This window comes from Sinocyclocheilus grahami, unplaced genomic scaffold (genome assembly GCF_001515645.1).
Source record: "Sinocyclocheilus grahami isolate Dianchi unplaced genomic scaffold, SAMN03320097.WGS_v1.1 scaffold966.1, whole genome shotgun sequence".
NCBI classification, from domain to species: domain Eukaryota; kingdom Metazoa; phylum Chordata; class Actinopteri; order Cypriniformes; family Cyprinidae; genus Sinocyclocheilus; species Sinocyclocheilus grahami.
In genome coordinates, this window is record NW_015506145.1 from 262,535 (window position 1) to 288,167 (window position 25,633).

The 25,633-nt window shown below is 35.9% G+C and overlaps 1 protein-coding gene across 1 annotated transcript in view; it reads left to right on the top strand.

Moving 5' to 3' along the window:
* Window positions 1-2,612: 2,612 nt before the first annotated feature.
* The window catches only part of LOC107564851 (voltage-dependent T-type calcium channel subunit alpha-1G-like), a 77,063-nt gene continuing 54,042 nt past the window's right edge, over window positions 2,613-25,633 (top strand). The window contains exons 1-3 of the mRNA XM_016250023.1: window positions 2,613-2,719; window positions 10,054-10,187; window positions 25,324-25,425. Coding sequence (XP_016105509.1) covers window positions 2,627-2,719; window positions 10,054-10,187; window positions 25,324-25,425 — 329 coding nt within the window. The 5' untranslated portion in view covers window positions 2,613-2,626. The remainder of the gene's footprint in view (window positions 2,720-10,053; window positions 10,188-25,323; window positions 25,426-25,633) is intronic.

Genomic DNA, 25,633 nt, shown 5'->3' on the forward strand with positions numbered 1-25,633 from the left:
AGCCCGTCATTATTGCAGAATAAACCCCGACAGCATGACCAGAGCCGCTGTTTACCAAGTAAATAAATGAACACGCAGTAATATATTTGAAATTATTTTATTATGCCAGAAGAAAGATTGTGGAGTGAAATAAAATATTTGAAACTATAGCAAAGTGTAGTAGATTCATTGTCAGTGGTCAGACATTATGCAAAATCAAACATGCAAAAATACTGGATAGTAGAAGTGCAATACTGCAGTATGAAGAATAATATAAATAATTTAAATTTAAAATTTAAATAATTTTGTTGAATAAAAAAAAACAAAACTGGGGATTAATGGGTTAAGTTGACTATTTTATAGTGTTACCTTCAGTACACTACTGTTCAAAAGTTTGGGCTCTGTAATATTTTTTAAATAATAAGTTATAGTATATCTAATAGGGGAAGGCATGGCCTAATGGTTAGAGAGTCGGACTCGTAACCCAAAGGTTGCGGGTTCGAGTCTCGTACCGGTAGGGATTGTAGGTGGGGGGAGTGAATGTACAGCGCTCTCATAAATGACTGCCCACTGCTCCGGGTGTGTGTTCACTGTGTGTGTGTTCACTGCTGTGTGTGTGCAGTTTGGATGGGTTAAAATGCAGAGCACTAATTCCAATTATGGGACACCTGTGGCCACATGTGGCCACCGTACTTGGCCACATGTCACGTCACTGTCACTAATTAGTATATCTTGTGTTCACCAAGACTTCATTTACTTGATTAAAAATAGCGTAAGAAGAGTAATATTGTGAAATATAATTTATTTCTGGAATGGAATAATTTATTTCTGTCTTCAGTGTCACATGGTCCTTCAGAAACAATTATAATATTGCTGCTCAAGAAGCATTTATTTTTATTATCAATTTTTGAAAATGGTTGTGCTGCTTAATGTTTTTGTAGAAACATGATACATTTTTTTGCAGTTAAGTATTTATTTTAAATATATTTATTTTAAATTTTTTTTACATTATATAAAAATGTCTTTACTGTCACTTTTGATCAATTTAATGCATCCATAAATAAAAGTATATTCTTTAATAAAATAAAATAAATCAATAAAAAAAAAATCTTACAGCCCCCAAACTTTTGAAAGGAAGTGTAATTGCAGTTTACAATTTAAACCTATGTTGTGTCATTCTTTTTAAAAATGTATTTATATATATATATATAACACACAGTTTTTGAGTGATTTTCCTTACATAGTTCACGACTATCAGTTCCACTGACTCTGTGCCCCTGGTTCAGTGTATATAGATCAATGCAGCCTGAGAGAAGTTAGCAGCTTGTAATTAGTCTTCTGCCTTTCTGGAGGAAGAAGACACATTCTGTCTGTTTACATTATTCATGCAGAATACATTATAACCCAAGCCCCTTTATGCAACTAGAGACGTTCATTATGGTCAAGAACTGTAAAATACCATAATGCCAGTGTTAAGGCTTCACACCAGAAATCAGTGAACACAGAATGTGCCGAGAGTTACATTATTGAGGTTTATGACTTCACATATATCTGTACACGGCACTAAGGCCGGTTAATTCATGATGCCATTGTGAAAGTGTGATCACATGAGAAGCCTGAATCCCACTGTAAATCCACTGAACAGTTTTCACTCAATGTCTAAAAGTGTTGCGTAATTTCCTTAAGTTATGATGTGATCGGACAATATATAGTTTTATTGTTTACCGTAATCAGAGTTTCTCCAGGCAGGAAACTTTCCTGTTTGATGGTACATCTTCTTATTTAGTTTTGGTAGCTTTAATTGTGTCCCCTTGGGCCCTCCGCTGGCAGTAATTGTGAAAAATGAGCTGGTTTCTGTCTGGTACCACTTTGCTCAGACGGCACCCCGTATAGACATTAGCATTCTTGTATTTAATTTAGATGTAAATGTGCAAGCTCGACCCCTGAATCGGTACATGGCATCTGAGGGACCATCCACACATTTTCCCACCCCATGATCAATTACTAGCGGTGAGCTAAAAAGATGAAGGAACTCTGGGTCATTTATTCCCTACAAGTAAATCAAGAATAATTATGACGAACATAATGACAAAAGCACCGTTGACCCTGTAAAACGTTTTGGTGGACTGACCTCGTTTTCATGACAGAGAAAGTGATTTTAGCCTTTGACATGTTATTTGTTAAAGCTGTAATAACTAAATTATGTGATCGCTAACAATAATGTGATAATTTATATCAATTTCTCCTTGCTTTCTTTTCCAAAATGGATTATAACAGTGGGATAGAAGGACATCATTTACACGACACAGTTACATAAATAAATTTGCATTACTTCTGCTTTTTTGAACTCTTTATTACTCACTTTAGCAACAACGAGATACAAATGTCTGCTGATAGCTTGGATGTAGTATATGTTTATCTTTGTTTATCTCAGTGTGTTCCTTGCCGTTTCTTTATAATTATTTTTGAAATTTGCAGTCAATTTCTGAGTGAAAATTGTTTCAAAGTAGTTTTGTATCTGCATAGGTTGCAATAATGTCATTCATTTAAATTCTGAACAAAACTTTTGCTATTTTTCTGTGACTGCATGTATTTTCTATGTACTATTCCTTAACTTCTGCTTCCCACATGGTTCGAGAGGGCCAGCATGTTGGTAATCCTGCTGAACTGCGTTACTCTGGGGATGTTTCAGCCTTGTGAGGACAGCCACTGTGAGACTGAGCGATGCAAGATACTGGAGGTAAGTCTCATTCCTAGAATACACCACCTTTTGTAACCCAATGCACTATAAATAGATCAAAGAACAGATGGTAAACAAATTAAAATTTAACTGGACACAGACTTGAAATGAACTTTGTGTTAAAATTAAATCCAACGACTTTTACAACTCAAAAATGGGGGTTATTTTGAGGTGTCTGTCATCATCTCTCGTCGAGCGCTGGGTTTCTCTAGATATCCTGAAGCATGTTGTGTTGAATGACTTCCAAAAGACACTGGAATGCCCAAAACCACATGTGGTGATAGGCAACAAAGAGATCCTCGCCTGTAATTCAAAGCAGATTATCACAGGAAAAACACTGCTCTGGTTTATCATTGACTAGGGAACATGGCTCAGGGACTTTGATTTCAATCTGCTAAATTCCTTTTGCTGATGAGTGTTTTGCCCTAAGGATTTCAGAGAGCTATCCTCTCTTTTCTGTTGTGGATGTATTTTATCATTCTGGGACCCAGCAACAATTCACTCTTGTCCTCCATAGAGGACATATTATTTTATAAAAAAATAACAATTAGGGGCATTGGCAGAGGATATGTACTGTATAAATATATATATACACACTCTAAAAAAACAACCCAGTGCTTGCGTAAAATGAACCCAAAATATTATTCACAAATCTGTTTAAATCTGTGTTAGTGAGCACTTCTCCTTTGCAGAGATAATCCATCCACCTCACAGGTGTGGCATATCAAGATGCTGATTAGACAGCATGATTATTGCACAGGTGTGCCTTAGGCTGGCCACAATAAAAGGCCACTCTAAAATGTGCAGTTTTACTGTATTGGGGGGTCCGAAAACCAGTCGGTATCTGGTGTGACCACCATTTGCCTCACGCAGTGCAACACATCTTCTTCGCATAGAGTTAATCAGGTTGTTGAGTGTGGCCTGTGGAATGTTGGTCCACTCCTCTTCAATGGATGTGTGAAGTTGCTGGATATTGGCAGGAACTGGAGTGCGACATCTGTGGCATTGCGCTATGTGATTTTATTGTAGCCAGCCTAAGGCACACCTGTGCAATAAGCATGCTATCTAATCAGCATCTTGATATGCCACACCTGTGAGGTGGATGGATTATCTTGGCAAAGGAGAAGTGCTCACTAACACAGATTTAGACAGATTTGTGAACAGTATTTGAGAGAAATAGGCCTTTTGTGTACATAGAAAAAGTCTTAGATCTTTGAGTCCAGCTCTTGAAAAATAGGGGCAAAACAAAAGTGTTGCGTTTATAATTTTGTTCAGTGTATGTTCAATAAATGTAATATTTTTTTAATAAGTTGAATATATAAATAATATTAAATAATATATTTTTTAAATTTCTTATTAATAAATGTTCACGTATTGATTGTTGCTGATGATAGATAGATAGATCTTTTTTAAACTTTTGTTTTGTCAGATGTATTCTATGCTTTAAATACTGTCATGAAGTGAAGAAAATTATAAATTCCCAAACTTTTTTTTTTGTGGCTCTTAGACGTTATATAACACTTTCAACCTCTATTCCTCTCTATGTGATCCCTCTAATGCTATGGGGGTGTCATAAGCATTTGGAGGACTATATAAAAACAAATGAGCCTGAAATGGCCTGGCCCTAGAGAGGATTAAACCACATTAAATGAAGTGCCTAAAACACAACTTCAAAGCCACTCATCCACACAGCCATTGTAATCAGGCACTTTAGAATACAGTGTGACTGATTGTGACATGAGGTGAATCACAGCTTATTTCTGAGTTATTAAGCTAATGGTTGCTGTAATGAATGATACTAATCTGTGATCTTTACATTGTGACAGTGGGTCAAGTTCACTGTACAGAGTGTGAGTGAGATGTGATTATAAATATTCTATTTAAAGGCAAACTATCACATAAATCATACAACAATTGTGCAGTGGCTTGCCTCCAGACTTGATTTTGAAATCAATATTGACATACTCTTGAGAAAATACCTAGAGGAATAATTGAATAATGCTTATTATTTAGTAGAATATATGTATAAAACACACACACACACACACACACATATGATGAAAATCAATTTTTTTAAAAAGTATATTGAAACAGAAAACAGTTATTTTAAATTGTGATAATATTTTACAGTATTTCAGTTTTTTTACTGTATTTTTTATCAAATAAATTCAGCCTTTGTAAACATAAGTCTTAGAAACATATAACTTTTGAACAGTAATATATAGCTTTTGTATTCATATATACTACATCTACTATATATAATAATATGAGAATAATACAAGTACATTTACTGTATATACTTTAGTAATGTAGTATAGTTTTGAATAGAATGAAGATTGTAAGTTTGATCATGGTAATGCAGCAAAGTTATATCTATTCAAGGAATGTGTATAGGAAAAACCATGGTACATATACATTGTTAAAACTGAAATGGGCTTTAGAGGCACTTTCTTGCTGTGAGTTTCCTAGAACCATCATCTTTTACTCTCCTTCATGCCTGGGTGAGATTGCTTTCTTTCCATTGATAATGCCATGTTTTCATTTGAATTTAATGGGAGAAGATCAATTTCTTAGTTTGATTTTTATTCTGTAAACTTGTATTTTTTAATGATAGTAATTGAAACCCGTAGCGCAGCTAAAACCCAGTTTTGGAGCATTCCCCTCCCTGCTTCTCATCTGAAATAAATGGCCTGGGACGTTTCATCTCTGAGATCTGAGAATTTACAGAGATTATCTTCTCCAACTGCTCTATCAAATCACTCTCCCTCTTGCCATATGGAAATTAGTGTGCTTTGCCAGAAATAAGATTGCAAACCTGGTCATCAAGAAATTTATAAAGACATACAATCAGCTCCCATCACTGTCAGGGAGACACACCTGGACTCCATAGCTGACGTGACTCAGGTTAGCCCTTGGCATGAGCGCCAAAAGAATGCCTTTGGTGGAATAATGGAATTCAGGGAAATACAATAAAGCTGTGGAGCATGCCTGCCATCTCTCTCTTTCTCTCTGTGCCCCTTCTCTTCTGCCCACACAACACATTATCATTTATTTCTTCAGTGCTTTCCTCTTTTTTTCCCCCTCTGCAGGCATTCATCATTTCTTATGGAAATGTTTTATTTTCTGTCACTACTTATCATTCTAAATACATGACTTTCTTCTTTGAAACACAAAAGAATATATTTTGAAAAATGTCTGGGAGTTTTCATACAATAATAGTCAGTTTAGTGAATTTGCTGCTTTGGTCCCCATCGGCTTTCATTGCATGTCTTTAAAACATCTTTCAAGTTTTTACAAAAGAAAAAGTCATACGACATGAGTGTGAGTAAATGATGCCAAATTTGTCATTTGTAGGTGAACTAATCCTTTAAGTACCAAATTCCAGCATTAGGATGTGCATGTGTGTTATTATGCAAGCTTTAGTTGAGTCGAAGGGTGTAGATAAGTGGTTTCTGGGGCAGAGTGAGTAGTATCATGCTTATGAGGAGAGCTCACTGTGAGTTTAACAGTACCGATTGGCTATTATTCTTTTGTCGTATCTTTATTTTTCTCTCCCTTTTTATTGCTCCCTGTAAGTGTGTTTGTGTGGATTATGAGAATCTTATGCATGGCTTGAACTACATAACTCTTGTACAGTACAATATGATCTGTTCTGGCTTGGTTTTCTTAGCATTCTCTTCAGGTGAAGTGAGCATATGTTGTTCTTTTTTGTCTGCTGTTTTGCTGGGGAAACCCATTTGCCTTGGAGTAATTCAAATAATAACACTTGTGGTTTATTGCTTACAAGGGGATGATGCAATGAGTGCAAAAAAGAAGAAAACTTTAGTGTGTAGTTTCTTTGTAGCTTTGTATCTGTATGCACAAAATCTCTAGAAATCATAGAAGGTCTGTCATCGCATACCCTCATACCCTTACAACTAAATGGTGAGCAGGGGCTATTGAGCTCCAGGAAGGATAAAAATCACCATAAAACTGATCTGTTCAACCCATGAGCTGTTTCCAAAGTATTGTGAAGCGTTATGATATCTTTGTATAACCTAAGGGGTAAAGTACACTACACAGATTTCAACTAAAAAACGAAAACTTTTTAATGCATTTTGGCTGTTTGGCTGTTCATTTACATGAAAAAGACAACTTTTAAAAACTGATTCAAAGTGCAAGTTTTTGAATATGGTACAGCTATTGTTTCTGTATAAAATACAAAAAGCAATGTTATCCATGTGAATAGGGATTGTTTTGTCGTCTTTATGCAAGTCTTTTCAATAATGCAACAGAAAAACATTTCATTTTTTTTGTACATTGTTGTGTAAACTAAGGCTAAGTTCACACTGCGAGCCTTAGTGCTCAATTCCGTTTTTTTTCTCAGATCCGATTTTTTTGTATAGCTGTTCACATTGTTGTTTTAAATGTGGCCAATATCAGATTTCCAGTGTGAACAGATCATGGTTCTGAACAGACCCGCATGCACAAAAGAACAATACGAACAGGGTTTCCAGATTTTCACAACAAAATCCGCCCAATTCTTTCTCAAAACTAGTCCAAAACTAGCCCAATCATGTTCAGGGAGGTAAACATCGCGTTAGTGGGGTCGCGTTAACCCACGAAGTTGAAAAACATCCCACGGCAACAGAGGTAGAGTAGCCTAATTCCACGGGGAAACTGTGGATTTGGCAACACTTGCGCAGCGCACCGTCATACGGAAGTAAACACATAAAGTAAGCGATTATGCGTTTATTTGTAGTGTGATTAGATAGTGTGATAGCGAAATTATGCACAGGTAATATGAAAAAATAATGACAAGGATGTGACGAAAGAAAGCAGAGTTTTGAAACTTTTATGATACGAGCCCTCATGTTTTGCTTGTAGAGTTGTCACTGTAATACACATGAGTTCTGACACATCACACTTCCACTGATTACCTTTCGCTGCTGTCTTGATAACTTTGGGAATGTAAAATCTTTGAAGTGTCTTCCGTCAGCGCGGAATTATGACGAATGTCGATCTAGAGTGACGTAAAAGCCGCATGAAATCTGACATGACCGTTCACACTGTGGTCGCATTGCAAAACATCTGACATGGATCGGATTTAGTACCACATATGGAAGTGGCACAAATCAGAATTGAAAAGATCAGATTCCATGCGGTTTGTGCTGTTCACACTGTCATGACAAAAGCAGATCACAGTCACATGTGAGCAAAAATCTCAGAATTGGGCCACATTTGCCTGCAGTGTGAACGTAGCACGTAGAAGTCTCACGGCGCTGATAAATGCCAACCAACATCGGTAATCACTAGATTACAGTACGCCACTTCTCAGACATTCAACATCCTAACTAATGTTGTGTGAACATACTCAATCGACTCGATTGCCATCCAAATGCAACAGTTGCAGACCTGTAACACACTGATCCGACAAAATCCAACAAACGCTTCTGTTGCCATTGCTCGTGTCTGTTGGTGCAGTGTAAATTAAGGCCTGTTCACACCAAGAATGATAGCTATAAAGATAACTATAGCAATAACTACATTAGCACCCTCACCAATGCACAATAATGTTCTTTTTATTATAAGTGTATGCTGCAGTTATGTTGTCTTAAACTTTAAATGCTTTTTAAAGTCGAATGGATTCTGATTGGCTGTCAATGTTTGTATTGCTCTTTAGCTATAAAAATTTGTTCTGAAAGTGATTCCAATGATATCGCTCCTCTGTTTTGTTATCACTGTGGTGTGGAGTTCCATATTCTCAAAGAAGTGACATGTGGCCAAGTATGGTGACCCATAATCGGAATTAGTGCTCTGCATTTATCTCATCCAAAGTGCACACACACAGCAGTGAACACACACACACACCGTGAACACACACCCGGAGCAGTGGGCAAGTCCATAAATGCACCAATTAAGTATTAAATTATTTAAAAATGTATTTTAGAAATTCATACACACTTTTTTTATATATATTACTGTAAATTAAAAGCCTTTCAATTAGTTAAGAAAACATTTATATACATAAAATAAAAACATTTAAATACATATACAAATTATTTAAACAATGTACTTTCAATATATTGAATTATTATAATACAAATGATTAAAATATTAATTATTACATAAATATATATATTTTTTAAACTTTTAAACTTTACATGCTCTTTAAAGGGGTCATATGATGCGATTTCAAGTTTTCCTTATGGGAATGGATTAAAGAATGGATTCTGATTGGCTGTCAATGTTTGTATTGCTATTTAATTATTATTATAATACAAATGATTAAAATATGAATTATTACATAAATATATTTAAAAAAAATTATGCTGCCAAAAATAGTGACTTGGCGAGCAGAAAACATCCATATGTTGAACAGTATTAATGTACAGGGCAGAACCTTTTGTCAAAGTGAGATTTTTGTGTTATTTATAGCGAAATTATTATTATTTTGTTTTTATGTGTTCACCATATGTTCACATTAAGGCAGATAATTAAAGAACATTAGGGCATGGTCTTAGGAGATCTATCTCTGTCTGAACAGACAGTCTCTTCCCCAAACCATTAATGCAAAATGAAAGCTCGCAGGTTCTCCCCTCGTCCTCATCCTGACAGCATTGTTTATGGATGTGTTGTGTGTTACCATTAACTTTGAATTGGCAAGAACTGTAGTGCTCTATAACCCAAATGTCCACTTTGTACAATACAAGCCGATCAGGGATGAGGTAATACATTAGCGCTTGGCTCTGAATAATGTCCAACGCGACAGTAAATACTCTCCACTGCGGCTTAATTAACATTCCCTGCATTGTCAGAGTGCAAGTGCTTTGGCTGGAGGGAATTCCTCACTTAAGAGCTTTGACTAATGTCCTCGCTGGCTGAGAATGCCCAGGTGTCTTTCAGTGACAGTCAACCTTGAGGAAACGGCTGTCTTTGAGTTAATATGGACGCCGATGTCTCAAGGACCCAGTCTGTGGTCTTTACTTAGGAACTGACTGTGCCTTTTGCGTCTGCCTTAGGAGAATGCATGTTTAATAAAGCAATTTAGTTCATAAGGTCCGGAAATGTACCATCTATTGTTGAAATGAAATGAAAGAAGGTCTGAATAGGTCACCAGTAACACTCACACATACACACACTCACACACTCACACATACACACTCACAATATGCTGTGACATCAAAGTGGAAATTTAATATTCATCAGCATATGCTTTTGGAGGGTTTATTTCTTTAGTGCGAGTTAAGTTTTATCTCCTGATCAAGAGAAGAACATTTTTGCAAACTCTTGACTTGGCCAATGCAGCATTTTAAGATTCTGCTAACCCTTCGGATATTTCTCTCTTCCCCCAGGACTTTGATGATTTCATCTTTGCTTTTTTTGCTGTGGAGATGGTAATCAAGATGGTTGCACTGGGCATCTTTGGGAAAAAGTGTTACCTTGGAGACACCTGGAATCGGCTAGACTTCTTCATTGTATTGGCTGGGTGAGTCCTGAAATGCCTTTACTGAAACTTCAAAAGTTTGGGGACAAAGTGTTTTGTTTTGTTTTTTTCTCAAGGAATTGTTACTTTTATTCAACAAGGATGTATTAAATTGATCAAAAGTGAGATTTTTATATGTTGTTTTTAGACTTTTATATTTTACAAAAGATTTATTTAAAATAAATGCTGTTCTTTTGATCTTTCTATTCATCAAAGAATCCTGAAAAAAAGTATCACTTTCAGCAAAAAAAATAAACATTAAACATTTTTTTAAAAAATATTAAACAATATAAAAAATCAACATTGATTATAGAAAATATTGTGTATATATATATATATACACACACACAAAAAAATAAACATTAAACATTTTTTTTAAAAAATATTAAACAATATTAAAAATCAACATTGATTATAGAAAATATTGTGTATATATATATATATATATACACACACACACACACGTATATATAGAAAGCATTTTTTAGAATGATTTGGGAAGAATCATGTGATACTGGACACTGGAGTATTTTAAATTGTAATACTGTAATAATTCACACCTTTTTTATTAGCATATTTTTATTATGTATACACACACACACACACACTGTATATACTGTATATAATAAGATCAATTATTTTGATTTAAGGAGCAGTTCATCCAAAAATTAGTAATACTTAGTTTTACTCCTCCGTCATTCCAAACCTGTTTGGTTGTTAGTTATGTCAGTGAAACACACTTGGAAATTTTTTTTTGAAAGACGTGGTCATTATTGAAATTAAAGAGCTACATAAACATTCTTTAAAGTAGAAGTAAAATAAATTATTTTAAGTAGAAATAAAAGCAAATCAGTTTAGAACAACATGCGGGTAAGTAAGTAACGACAGAACTGGGATACGGCCAGTTCTTCCAGTTATCATCCTGTGCTTCTGAATCGGTCATGTCACACAATTCTTCAGTGTCTTTGTGAGTGTCAGAATAATCTCGATCACTGCCAGTTTCTGTGTATGTGTGCGTCTCAAGTCTTCTAAATAGGGCACGTTGTTGTGTGAGGCACTTTAGAGTGAACCACTAATCAATGGACATGGGTTTGTAAACACCATTAAACAAAGAGATTGGTATTAAATACAGACAGTTAGCTGTGTAAATGTGTGCCCTGGAAAATATAGTAAAGAAAACGTGTATCACTAATACAGATCTACAACTTTTAGAGAAAGCCATGAAAGGTCAGGAAAGACAAGCTGCTTAGTGAATAAAGAATTTGTAATTTGTTAACCATAGCACAAACACACACACATGCATACATGTGCATGTTCACAAACACATAAATTGCGCTCAGCATTGACTTGGCTTGATGTGTGCTTTCCAAGAAACGCAAGGACTTCCATTTCCATTCCATGAAGCTTGTCAGTCATGACTCAGTGGCAGCATGGGCTTTATTGCCAGATTTACTAACTCTGACCTAACCTCATGTGTCATGTTGGTAATCTCATAGGATTATTTGTTGAGATGGAAATCATGCTAGCATATGGCGCTTATGGATGCACATTCAGGAGACATCATCCAAAGTGTATACACAAGATAACCATACAAGAATGACAGATTGCTGGCTTATTCCACTGTTGGCTTAAACAAGTTTCCCCCGGGGTTTTTGATACATCTCCAGATGAAATTATTACCACCAAAACCTTCAGTAATTTATGACATCTTACACATTCTCAGCAGTTTATCAGTTGTTGCACCTTCTGAAGAATCTGGCAAGTGTTTAGTTATTGCCTTAACAAAAAAGTATACTGCTACAGTAATGGTATCAGGTAATATACCATGTTTTGTTTTAGATATGCCATGAATCTGAAATGGTATTACCATGATACTCCAAAATACTTCCAAGAATATCATGTTGCAAAAATCAATGGTAGTTGCCATAATGACATGTCCAAAAAGATGTGGTACTTGGTACTTGTCCAGTGTCCAATGTAGTACCTTGTCCAAAAATCATGACAGAACCACAGGCCTTGTTTCTAAGTAAGATTCATTTATTTTTTGGGGTTTGGCAAAAATTGGCAAGCAAAGTAACATAAAAAGTGTAATTCATTATAAACCAGAGAGCTTGGAAGCATGGTTTATATGAACCATTTGTTTCAGTTTAAAGGTTAACATTTTGTGTCTTTTTTCCTTTTGGAGAACATTCTGATGCAATAAATCACAAGTCTAAAACTCACTTTAGCCTGCTTACTATGTGAATAAATTGGTGTTGGTGGTTCAACTGGATGCCTCAGTTTCCAAAATCCCCTTCACTAAGACACTGTTTTGCTGAATCTTCTGTTCCCTTCTATCTGAGGTGAGCCAGACAGCTTAGAAGTACAAAGATCTTGGCTGCTCTGCTCTGGATCGTATTTCTTTGTGTGTCTCATCTGTAGAGACGTTGAGGCGAGCCTTCTCCCTTCTCGATCTTTCAAAGCAAAACCTTAGAGAATGCGGACCCTCAATGCACCCCACCAAAGACAAAGTATCGGTTTCAGACACCCGTAGTGGTTTGGCAGCTTCTGCTGAATCACTTTTAAATGAGTCTGCCCTTTTCCGAGTTAAAAACACAAAACGTTCCAAATCTACAGGACTTCTACAGGGATTGTGACAGTGTCTTCATGGATTGTTTCAGGGCTTTTTAAATGCTCTATGAGACAGAAAAACTTTTGTGATTTTTTTAACGAGAGATTGGATATATTTCTTCTAGCATACTTTGCCATAACCTTGATGGAAGTGAGTTTTACGAGTTTTTCCATAATGCTCTACCAAATGTTGCATACTTTGACAAGGAACCAATATGTTATTATTTCAGTTATTATTCTCTCTTGCATTTTGTCTACTACAGGGCTGCACAAAGTGTTCATGTCGTGCAGTCATGTGCCAACTTTGGCCTAGAGAGGAAACAGATACAAGACAAATTTGCTCTTTTATTTTTGCTTAAATATTTCTCTTTTACTGGAAAACCTGGTGTTTTTACACTATTAGTTTTCATCAGCTCCTTTAATGATATGCTGTATGCACCTCATCTGGGATATGATGTATGTTTAGTCTGGAAGCTTCACCATTAAGGCCAGGACCAAATGTCTTAATCTTCTGTCTTTTCCTTCAGCTTCCTCATTCCACTAATTCTAAAGCCTCCTCCAAGTATTTACTTCTTGTTGTCTTCCGCTTTCACTTTTTTATTCATCTTATACTTCCACATCTACAGTAAATCCCCTTCACCTCTTATTCCTCTTCATCTTCCACATCTTCTTCCCCCTTCCACCTTTCCTTCACCTTCCCCAGTATCATTAACTTATTTCCTGGAAGTTGGCTGATAAAAGGGAGTGAAGGCTCTTACTGTCTTCCTGGAGGCATTTCAGGTTTTTAAGTTAGAAAGACCCCTTAACTCGCTTCTGGTACACACTTACCACTCATTTTAAACCCAGCAAGCTAACCATGAGAGCCAGGATTGACGGACATAATACTCCACTATTAAAAAAAAACATTACAGTTATTTGAAGATTTTCTTCACTTTAATAGTAAGAATAATTGTATCTATCTCTTAATGGCCTTTTCACATGAATGTCTTGGTGAGAAAATGTTGATAATTTATTTTCCTTCTGGTTTGTTTGACCTGACATCTATTTTGTTTCATGTAGACACCTGTCAGTTCCTGGTCAAGTCAATAGTTCTAAGGCTAGCACAACCTGTCAACATAATTGCCATCGTTCATGTCAAGAAAGCTGACAGTTACTGTCTTCTGTGTGACTGTCACCAGAACATGCTCAGTTGGACCTCTTTATTCTCGATCTTTCAAAGCAAAACCTTAGAGAATGCGGACCCTCAATGCACCCCACCAAAGACAAAGTATCGGTTTCAGACACCCGTAGTGGTTTGGCAGCTTCTGCTGAATCACTTTTAAATGAGTCTGCCCTTTTCCGAGTTAAAAACACAAAACGTTCCAAATCTACAGGACTTCTACAGGGATTGTGACAGGGTCTTCATGGATTGTTTCAGGGCTTTTTAAATGCTCTATGAGACAGAAAAACTTTTGTGATTTTTTTTAACGAGAGATTGGCTATATTTCTTCTAGCATACTTTGCCATAACCTTGATGGAAGTGAGTTTTACGAGTTTTTCCATAATGCTCTACCAAATGTTGCATACTTTGACAAGGAACCAATATGTTATTATTTCAGTTATTATTCTCTCTTGCATTTTGTCTACTACAGGGCTGCACAAAGTGTTCATGTCGTGCAGTCATGTGCCAACTTTGGCCTAGAGAGGAAACAGATACAAGACAAATTTGCTCTTTTATTTTTGCTTAAATATTTCTCTTTTACTGGAAAACCTGGTGTTTTTACACTATTAGTTTTCATCAGCTCCTTTAATGATATGCTGTATGCACCTCATCTGGGATATGATGTATGTTTAGTCTGGAAGCTTCACCATTAAGGCCAGGACCAAATGTCTTAATCTTCTGTCTTTTCCTTCAGCTTCCTCATTCCACTAATTCTAAAGCCTCCTCCAAGTATTTACTTCTTGTTGTCTTCCGCTTTCACTTTTTTATTCATCTTATACTTCCACATCTACAGTAAATCCCCTTCACCTCTTATTCCTCTTCATCTTCCACATCTTCTTCCCCCTTCCACCTTTCCTTCACCTTCCCCAGTATCATTAACTTATTTCCTGGAAGTTGGCTGATAAAAGGGAGTGAAGGCTCTTACTGTCTTCCTGGAGGCATTTCAGGTTTTTAAGTTAGAAAGACCCCTTAACTCGCTTCTGGTACACACTTACCACTCATTTTAAACCCAGCAAGCTAACCATGAGAGCCAGGATTGACGGACATAATACTCCACTATTAAAAAAAAACATTACAGTTATTTGAAGATTTTCTTCACTTTAATAGTAAGAATAATTGTATCTATCTCTTAATGGCCTTTTCACATGAATGTCTTGGTGAGAAAATGTTGATAATTTATTTTCCTTCTGGTTTGTTTGACCTGACATCTATTTTGTTTCATGTAGACACCTGTCAGTTCCTGGTCAAGTCAATAGTTCTAAGGCTAGCACAACCTGTCAACATAATTGCCATCGTTCATGTCAAGAAAGCTGACAGTTACTGTCTTCTGTGTGACTGTCACCAGAACATGCTCAGTTGGACCTCTTTAGACGCTTTCACAAATTCACTGCTCAAAACCTTCAACAATAGCTAATGAAGTTTACTTTTTTTTCTATTTTAGCTAACAACCATGAACAGAGTTTAGAGGCAGGTCTGCTCTAGATTGAACCATAGTAAACGCTCCAGATCAGGTCATGACTAGGGCTGGGTATCGTTCAAAAATTTTCGTTACCGAAACCTTGATTCCTGAACGATACTTTTTTCGATACCAATTTTAAGAAATGTTTTAACAAGATTACATTACCTACATTAAAAAATTTAAAATAAAAAATCAGCTTGTTGAGCCACTGCACAGGAAAAAAAAGAAAAAAGGAACAAAATGTAACCAATACAATAAATAAGTGCAAATAATTTTAATAAAGTTCAAATAGTTTTCTGTTATCACATCTTTTAGGCGACATTTACAATAGTGCATTGTTTTAAAATGCATAGCAAATGAATTTCTATTCATTTTCCACTGATTTAATAATGAGCATTATCTGCATGCTTCTAGCTTGTATTTTCTCATCCACGATCACTGTTCTGATTCAGAGGAAGCTCATTAGCTGCTCATATGTCAATCATATTGCGCATTCATAACCTACCTTGTCTCCTATGACGAATGTCCATTACACTTCCGCATTCAGTTCTGTAAGAAACCCAGAAAAACATTTCTATGGATGAAACATGAACCTAATAAACACAATTACGACAGTATATGATTTGTATGTGATTTTCATGAGATTCTGCCTGTTTTCATAACAATACAGGGTGTTTACATGACAAATGCTAAGCAGGTGTAGCCATTAGCTTGGTATAAAAGGCTACAAATAACATATTTCAGCAACATTATATGGCCAAAAAAGCTCTGTGAGCTTTTCGAATCACTATCGCTATACTTTGATGTCAAACACCTATCGATCTGTGCAGCGCATGTCAAATCAAACACACCTGGTGTTTTTCCTTGATTAACTCCTTAGGTATCGAAATTTGCTACCAAACTACAAGACATTTTTCGATACTCGATAGTATCAAGGCAATTCGGTCAGTGCCTAAAAAGTATCAAACTCGATACCCAGCCCTAGTCATGAAGCACATCGCTAGTGCTAATGGAGTCTCCTCAGGCCTGAATGAGGATTCCGTACTTAGGAATAAGAGTCTTCAGGAATGCCATTTGGCCGGGAAGCTGTTGATGACAATGGACAGCATCCAGCGCTTTCATCTTAGGAGTTCTTTTCATATTTGTAAATGGAGACGCCAGGAGCTGATATCGCAGTCATTCACAATTACGAACAGATGGCTGAGAGCTTCCACACATCCATTAGGTTGAGGTCCATGTACTAACCTAAAGGGAAAGAGAAGGACAGCAAAATATTTGCTTTTACTAACCGTTTTGTTAGGAGAGTTGTTGAAATAATAGCTTTGAAATAATAAGCGATATTATACCTAAAAATCATTCACTCACTCATGGTGTTTGAGTCTGCATGTCTTTTTATGATGATTTAATATTGCTTTTGCAGGTTTTTTGAAGCTTGAAAGTTCCCATATAGCATACTTGTACACTCTTCAAGTAAAGGTGTCCCTTTAGGTTCTCATTTGATTTGGTAATTTTTATGAAATATTCAGGCTTCATATGATCACTCACACTCTGTTTGGAAAAAAAACAAACAAATTATATTCTAAGAAATCATTCTTAACCACTACCAACCGTCAAACCACTGTCCTCATGAAAGAGAGGAGAATCCAAATGTCCACCTCTGCTTCTGATTTAATGATGCTGCTTTGGCTGTGTCCAGACCCGCTGCTGACACACATTATGTTCAGACCCAGACCTTGTCAATAGGACAAGACAAGGACAAAGCATTCTGAACAAAGTTTATCAAACGTTTCCTCCAGGAAAAAGCAAGTTACAGGTCCCCTTCATTCATTTATTTTCGACCCATCAGAGGAACGCACTTTAGCTGTGGCACACAGAGCAAATCTGGTTTCCTCTTCATCCACTCGAGTTATATGTCTGCATTAGCTTCCATTATGATTATTATTCTGTAAAGTGACCACGGGGCTGCACAATTGGAAATCAGACTCGAGGGGAAAGACAGAGAGGAAAAAAGAAGGAAAGAACACAAACCTGACTTTATTCCTCATTAAAATGGTGGGAAGTGTAGTACTGCTTTCTCAGACATTCTTTCTCTTTGAATTGGAAGTTTCTTGCTTGCCTTAGGTGTTGGGGTATTGTTTTGAAGAACACTTATTTGAGAAACAGAAAGGAACTTGTCATTTTGCTGTTCTGAATTCGAGGCTAGGGGCAGATTATCCTGTTCCGACCATAGTAAATCAATCTGTCCCATCCCATAAAAACAGAAGAGCACCCCTGACAGCAATTGTCTCTGAGAGCTTGTTGAATGAGAAATAAATAGAGAAGTACAAGACAGAAAAATAAAACTGAAGATAAATAATGAGCATTATCTGCATGCTTCTAGCTTGTATTTTCTCATCCACGATCACTGTTCTGATTCAGAGGAAGCTCATTAGCTGCTCATATGTCAATCATATTGCGCATTCATAACCTACCTTGTCTCCTATGACGAATGTCCATTACACTTCCGCATTCAGTTCTGTAAGAAACCCAGAAAAACATTTCTATGGATGAAACATGAACCTAATAAACACAATTACGACAGTATATGATTTGTATGTGATTTTCATGAGATTCTGCCTGTTTTCATAACAATACAGGGTGTTTACATGACAAATGCTAAGCAGGTGTAGCCATTAGCTTGGTATAAAAGGCTACAAATAACATATTTCAGCAACATTATATGGCCAAAAAAGCTCTGTGAGCTTTTCGAATCACTATCGCTATACTTTGATGTCAAACACCTATCGATCTGTGCAGCGCATGTCAAATCAAACACACCTGGTGTTTTTCCTTGATTAACTCCTTAGGTATCGAAATTTGCTACCAAACTACAAGACATTTTTCGATACTCGATAGTATCAAGGCAATTCGGTCAGTGCCTAAAAAGTATCAAACTCGATACCCAGCCCTAGTCATGAAGCACATCGCTAGTGCTAATGGAGTCTCCTCAGGCCTGAATGAGGATTCCGTACTTAGGAATAAGAGTCTTCAGGAATGCCATTTGGCCGGGAAGCTGTTGATGACAATGGACAGCATCCAGCGCTTTCATCTTAGGAGTTCTTTTCATATTTGTAAATGGAGACGCCAGGAGCTGATATCGCAGTCATTCACAATTACGAACAGATGGCTGAGAGCTTCCACACATCCATTAGGTTGAGGTCCATGTACTAACCTAAAGGGAAAGAGAAGGACAGCAAAATATTTGCTTTTACTAACCGTTTTGTTAGGAGAGTTGTTGAAATAATAGCTTTGAAATAATAAGCGATATTATACCTAAAAATCATTCACTCACTCATGGTGTTTGAGTCTGCATGTCTTTTTATGATGATTTAATATTGCTTTTGCAGGTTTTTTGAAGCTTGAAAGTTCCCATATAGCATACTTGTACACTCTTCAAGTAAAGGTGTCCCTTTAGGTTCTCATTTGATTTGGTAATTTTTATGAAATATTCAGGCTTCATATGATCACTCACACTCTGTTTGGAAAAAAAACAAACAAATTATATTCTAAGAAATCATTCTTAACCACTACCAACCGTCAAACCACTGTCCTCATGAAAGAGAGGAGAATCCAAATGTCCACCTCTGCTTCTGATTTAATGATGCTGCTTTGGCTGTGTCCAGACCCGCTGCTGACACACATTATGTTCAGACCCAGACCTTGTCAATAGGACAAGACAAGGACAAAGCATTCTGAACAAAGTTTATCAAACGTTTCCTCCAGGAAAAAGCAAGTTACAGGTCCCCTTCATTCATTTATTTTCGACCCATCAGAGGAACGCACTTTAGCTGTGGCACACAGAGCAAATCTGGTTTCCTCTTCATCCACTCGAGTTATATGTCTGCATTAGCTTCCATTATGATTATTATTCTGTAAAGTGACCACGGGGCTGCACAATTGGAAATCAGACTCGAGGGGAAAGACAGAGAGGAAAAAAGAAGGAAAGAACACAAACCTGACTTTATTCCTCATTAAAATGGTGGGAAGTGTAGTACTGCTTTCTCAGACATTCTTTCTCTTTGAATTGGAAGTTTCTTGCTTGCCTTAGGTGTTGGGGTATTGTTTTGAAGAACACTTATTTGAGAAACAGAAAGGAACTTGTCATTTTGCTGTTCTGAATTCGAGGCTAGGGGCAGATTATCCTGTTCCGACCATAGTAAATCAATCTGTCCCATCCCATAAAAACAGAAGAGCACCCCTGACAGCAATTGTCTCTGAGAGCTTGTTGAATGAGAAATAAATAGAGAAGTACAAGACAGAAAAATAAAACTGAAGATAAATATTGTATGTTGGAATCTCTCTTTTGGTCCCTGTTGGTGAGCTGAGACAACTAGACAAGCCCCATGAAATCAAAATGGAAGTTTTGTAGCTTTTAGTCCACACCTGTTAGCTATGAGGCGATCCGTATGCTAGAGTTTTCCTGAAAGTTTAGAAAAATAGCTTTTAGAGGATGTAGCTAAAACGAAGCAGAAAGCTTTTCTGTGTACACTACCTTTTAAACATTTTTTATATTTTTAAAAGAAGTCTCTTATGCTTACCAAGGCAACGTTTATGACCAAAATAAAGCAAAAACTGTGATATTTTGAATATTATTACAATTTAAAATAAAAATTTTCTATTTTAATATATTATGTCTGATTTGCTGCTTAAAAACAGGTCTTATTTTTATTTATTTATTTTTAATCACAGTCAAAAACAGTTTTGCTGCTTAATATTTTTGTGGAAACGATTACATTTTAGTTTATGTAACATTATACAGTAAATATCTTTACTGTCACTTTTGATCAATTTAATGATCAAAATGATTTATAAATGATTTAGACAAAATCATTCTGATTATGTCTCCTGAATAAGGAAACTTCCAGAAATGTATCTTAGGAAAACATCCAATAATATATGACTCACCTTATCTGCAGAGACATGTCCAAAATTTAGTTTAATCGGTTCTTCCCATAATAAAGCCTACACTGTAAAGAGATTGCTGTACATTTTACAGTAACTTACTGGCAGTGTTGGGGAGTAACAAGTTACATGTAACAGGATTATGTAATTTAATTACAAAATAAATGTAGCTGTAATATATTTTAGCTACTGAGAAAAAAATGTGTAGTTAAATTAGTTCTTATGAAAATGTTAATGATTGCATCTGAATATTTTCTGTAAAAAGCTAGGATATGTTGAATAATATTAATTTGTTGCTTTGCCTGTTTTTGATGTGCACGATGCCTCCTGCCATTTAAAGGCCATTTAGTAAAGAGATGCTATTCTTATGCTTTTGATTGGTTCTCGTTTGAATTTGCAGTGCACCACATCTGCCAATTACATCAATCCACATTGCCGCTGAAAGCCTTAGGCTGCAAACTAAGAGTTGCCACCATGGCGAGTGATAAAAAATTGTTCCAGTGTTTTAAAAGTGCATTCCAGTGCTGTGCTTTAAAATTCAATTATTATAATCTTAATTCAAGTGATGAATGATTTTGAAAGTCTGACAGTAATCAATGTTGAGTACTACTGTAGGTTAACCCTGCCTGCTTAAAAGGTTTGAAAATGATTAACAGTTAAAAACATTCGTTAGGAATTTAGAAAAGCAATACAAAAGTAATCAAACGTAATCAATTACATTACTTTAATAAAGTACAGTCATTTAAATAGTTACACTATTTATTACATTTGAAATAAGACAACTTATAATCTAACCTATTACATTTGCAAAGTAACCTTCCCAACACTGCTTGCCAGTAAGTTACTGTAAAATGTTTACAGTATTATCACTGTATTAACAGTTACAGTACATTAATGACTTTACTGTAGTTTATAGTATTATTACCATATTGTCATTTACAGTATTAGTACTGTTGAGCTTATTTTAATTTAGTTAAAAAAAAATGTACCTGTAAAAAGCAATCAAATTGTGGTAAAGCACTGTAATCCATGTTTTTTTTACCACCCCAACCCCATAAAAAGCACTAATTCATGAGCATTAGTTCTGATAATATTCTTTTTAATTGTTGAACATTTTCTTTTAAAAATAAAAATTATGAATCTTGACCTCTAGGATGCACTAGCTGAAAAAAGGGCATAACCACAGTCCCCAGGGGACTTTGTATAATGGCAAAACATACACACACTGACAAGTAAAACCTTTCAAAAACAATAAAAAGTAAAATAAATTAATCAGTCATTTTGCTTGGAGAAATCTCCTGTAACAGACAGAGTCACAACAGCATTTTAGTGTTATTATAATTTATGATCAGAAGAAAAAACTACCATACAATAATATAATACAATTTTTTTAATAAAATAAACATTTATAATATTTGTTAGCAAAACTTGCTATATTAATATATTGCTAGCCGTTCCTCCTCTTTAAAACGTCAACCCGTTCTGTGAGTTAGTGGAGAACATTCATTTACCAGTCAATGTTATAATCGATACTATGGCATTCACAAGAAGAGATTCCAAAATACACCTTCAACGTTGCAGATGACATCCAGACTACAAATTAAACAAAAGAAGTACTTGAAAATACTGTTTAAAATCTCCACTTAAACAATGGTGTTGCCTAACTCGCTTTACCTCAGTATTTCACGTTAGTTCGCTGTTAAGATTAAGTAACGACTCGCCAGATTAGCTAACTTGAAATAAAGGGCAGTGAAACGTACAAACGTTATGTTTCTTGGTTTAACTAAAGTTTATTTCGGCTAATATTGGTGACAATAACTTACTCATCAGTCGATGTTATCACCGTTATGTCAGCAATCTGTCCATCAATCAGTAAAAAAGGCTCCAACTCCCGACATGAAAAATGAGAAGATGAATAATGTTTGCTTTTAACAAGTAAAAACATCTTTAAATATCTCTGTTTTGCATAAAATATAAATAATATACTAACCTTTTTGTTGAGTTAACAGTCCATCATTTCTCTTTTGCCCTTTTACCGCCATTTCCACCAAACAGTAAAAAAAGAAAAAAAACACCTTAAAATAAATCTCCCTTGCCATTGGTCAGTTTTTCGCGGGCAAGTTCACTACTGTAAATGCATTTACAGTAGTGAAGAAATACAGTAGTTACCGTATATTTCCCCCATAACCCTTTGCTGTTTACAGTAAAATATTGTATACATATTTTACAGTATCTTACTGTGCATATTACATTAAAATACTATTCAAATTACAAAAATCGGTTGAAGTGTACCTCTGATTGGAAATAGTAAATCAAATTCAAAGAAAGGACAAACATTTTGATGTGTTCTAACAATAACTACATAACACAGCGAACAAAACTTGTGGTGCTAGCATTATGCTAAACTGTACTAGTCTCCCTTTGTCATACAGACGCACTGTATAGATGTATTTGTAGTTGGTCTAAAACAAGATACAAGAAATAAGACAAATAATTTAATTCACATGGACAGACTGAGGGTGTATTCACACCAGGAAAGTCCGCTAGTTCACTTGCTTTGGTCCGGACCAAATACAATGTTGATTTTTTTGTTTTTGTTTGGTGCGGTTCGCTTTCACACTGCCCTTTTTGCAAGTGAACCAGAAATTGTAAACAAAACTACACGTGTGCTAAGGTCATCCATTTATTGAACAGAAATTCTCAAGCAGGGAAAACAGGAAGTGCAAAAACAGGTTATTCATGGAAATCTTTCGTAGTGCAATTTTTATTCTTTTATTGATTTGGTGTTATCAGATACTAACGCAATATAAAGAAACTTATGAGCATCATATGAGACAATGTCATACGATGTTGTAATTACAACTTGCCGAAAATAAAATCTATAGATATAAAATACTTAAAGCATATCACAATGTTAGTTTAAACATTTAACCTAGATAAATGTGCGCTATTAGGTGCATATCCTATCGTTTGTGTGGAGAGTGGAAGCTGAAGTGCGCTTCAGGATAAATACGCCGTCATTTTTGCTCATGAAAGTAAGAATAATACATCGTTCGGAATTGTAAAGGGTCTATTTTATTTGTGTGCTTTTTTTAAAATAAAGAAAACAAACAGGATGCGCTTGCCGCCTCAGTCTTGAGCAGGAGCGCTTCACAAAAGTTAACCAAAAATCAGCGAATATTTTCCTTACAGACATGATGAATATATCTATAGAAAGCTTTAAATGACTACAAAAAGAAATTATTCAAATCCAAAACAAAAAATCTTTCATTATGTAATCCAAGATGCATTTCTTTCTAAAGGCGCGTCCAATGATGAGATGGCGAGTCACGATCATCAATTTCATCTTAGCGACACTGACTCAGAAAACACTAGTTTATTAATAAATAATTCAAATATTATTAGTATATCCTTACTATTTCCCCCCAACATATACATGGTAACTTTGCGGCAAGCTTTAGCCTATTTTGCGTGCTCACGTCACGTTGGTGTGCGCCATGGTCATGAAAACTCATCATTTGCATGCATTTTTAAGCATTGTGGTTTAAAAACAAGTGATTGAAACTAAAAAAAACAGCACTACATGTGCAAGCTGTTTCTGAGCGTTATTTCTGCAACTGGTTCGGATCGAGTTCGGGTCATATTCACACCTTAAACCAGTGGTCACCAACCTTTTTAGGCCCAAGATCCCTGACCTCGGCCTTTATGAAAGACAAGATCTACCTATTGAAGTATTGATAGAAAAAAACATCCCAGATTGTCTTCAAATTTGAGGCCTTTTACTTAGTATTTTAATTAGTGATGCGCCGATCATAGCTGATTCAGAGATTCAGAATTCTTTTCTTTTCTTCCTTTTTCTTTTTTTCTTTTTTTCTTTTAATCCTGAAATACTGATTTTTAAGCAAATTTATTTATTGGCTAGTTGCTTTATAACAAACAAACTGGCTTTAAACAAAAATATCTAGCCATTTGAAATTAGAGGCAACCACTGCATTTTAATCATGATCTGCACGGGCAGTTGTTTTTGATTTGATTTAGATTAATTTCAGGATTTAAAACAAAAAATACACGTTTTTCGGTGGGGATCTTCCAGTAAAATTCACATTCCAGGGACTAAATATCACGTTATTGGGGTCGCTTCAACCCGTGGACATGAACAACAACCTGCGGAAACAGTGTTAAAGTAGCCTAATTCCACGGGAAAACAGCGGACTTGGCAACATTGCTTATGAACCGACCGCAATATAGCGTTTCCTTGTTTACCGCTGTAAACAAAGCAGAGTTGCGCTTTATACGGAGAAGAAAATGCCATTGCCATCGAAACTTTTCTCAAGACAGTTCCCTTAATATAACCCCATTAATGTAATGCATTTTTGTACTTATTTTACTGTTTTTTTTCGAGATCTACTGGGACAGTAGATCGACGGGTTGGCGACCACTGCCTTAAACGAACCGTACCAGAGTTCGATTGGAATCAGACCAGAGACCACCTCTTCGTCTCGGTACGGTTGTTTGGTCCGCACCCGAGTGCGATTGCTGTTTTCACACCTGCCCAAAAGATCTGCACCAAGAGGGGAAACAAACTTGAGTTCGATTCAATTGAACCAAACAAGACAGGTGTGAGTACACCCTGAGAGGGAAAGGGCCACTAATGTGTCTGGGCTGTCAGTGTTTATTTGAAAATATTGCTGGCCTTTTACACTTTGTTGCCATAGTAAGGGATACATATGGAGGATATTCATCAGTTTAAAAATCAGATCAGTTTTTGCCTTCAGGTGATATTAAGAATTCCAATAAAATCCAAAATGTGGATTAATTAACAGATGCACTGCAAATGGGGGGTAATGTGTCTTCATTAGTATATGCATACAATCAAATATCTTGCTTTATTTAAAGTTGAAACTCTTTTTATTTGTGTGTGTTTACAGGATGCTGGAATACTCTCTCAACCTGCAGAATGTTAGTTTCTCTGCGGTCCGAACAGTCAGAGTACTTCGACCTCTCCGGGCTATCAACCGAGTACCCAGTGAGTACAATATCAGCAACCAAATGTACTTTTCCAAATGCTCTTGCTAACATTAGTTAACAACAGTTTACATGAAATAATGAAAAATGTATTAGTCTTTTAATTTCACCATTTAATAATACATTAGGTAAACCAAAAGTTTTAAAGGGGTCATATGATGCGATTTCAAGTTTTCCTTTCTCTTTGGAGTGTTACAAGCTGATTGTGCATAG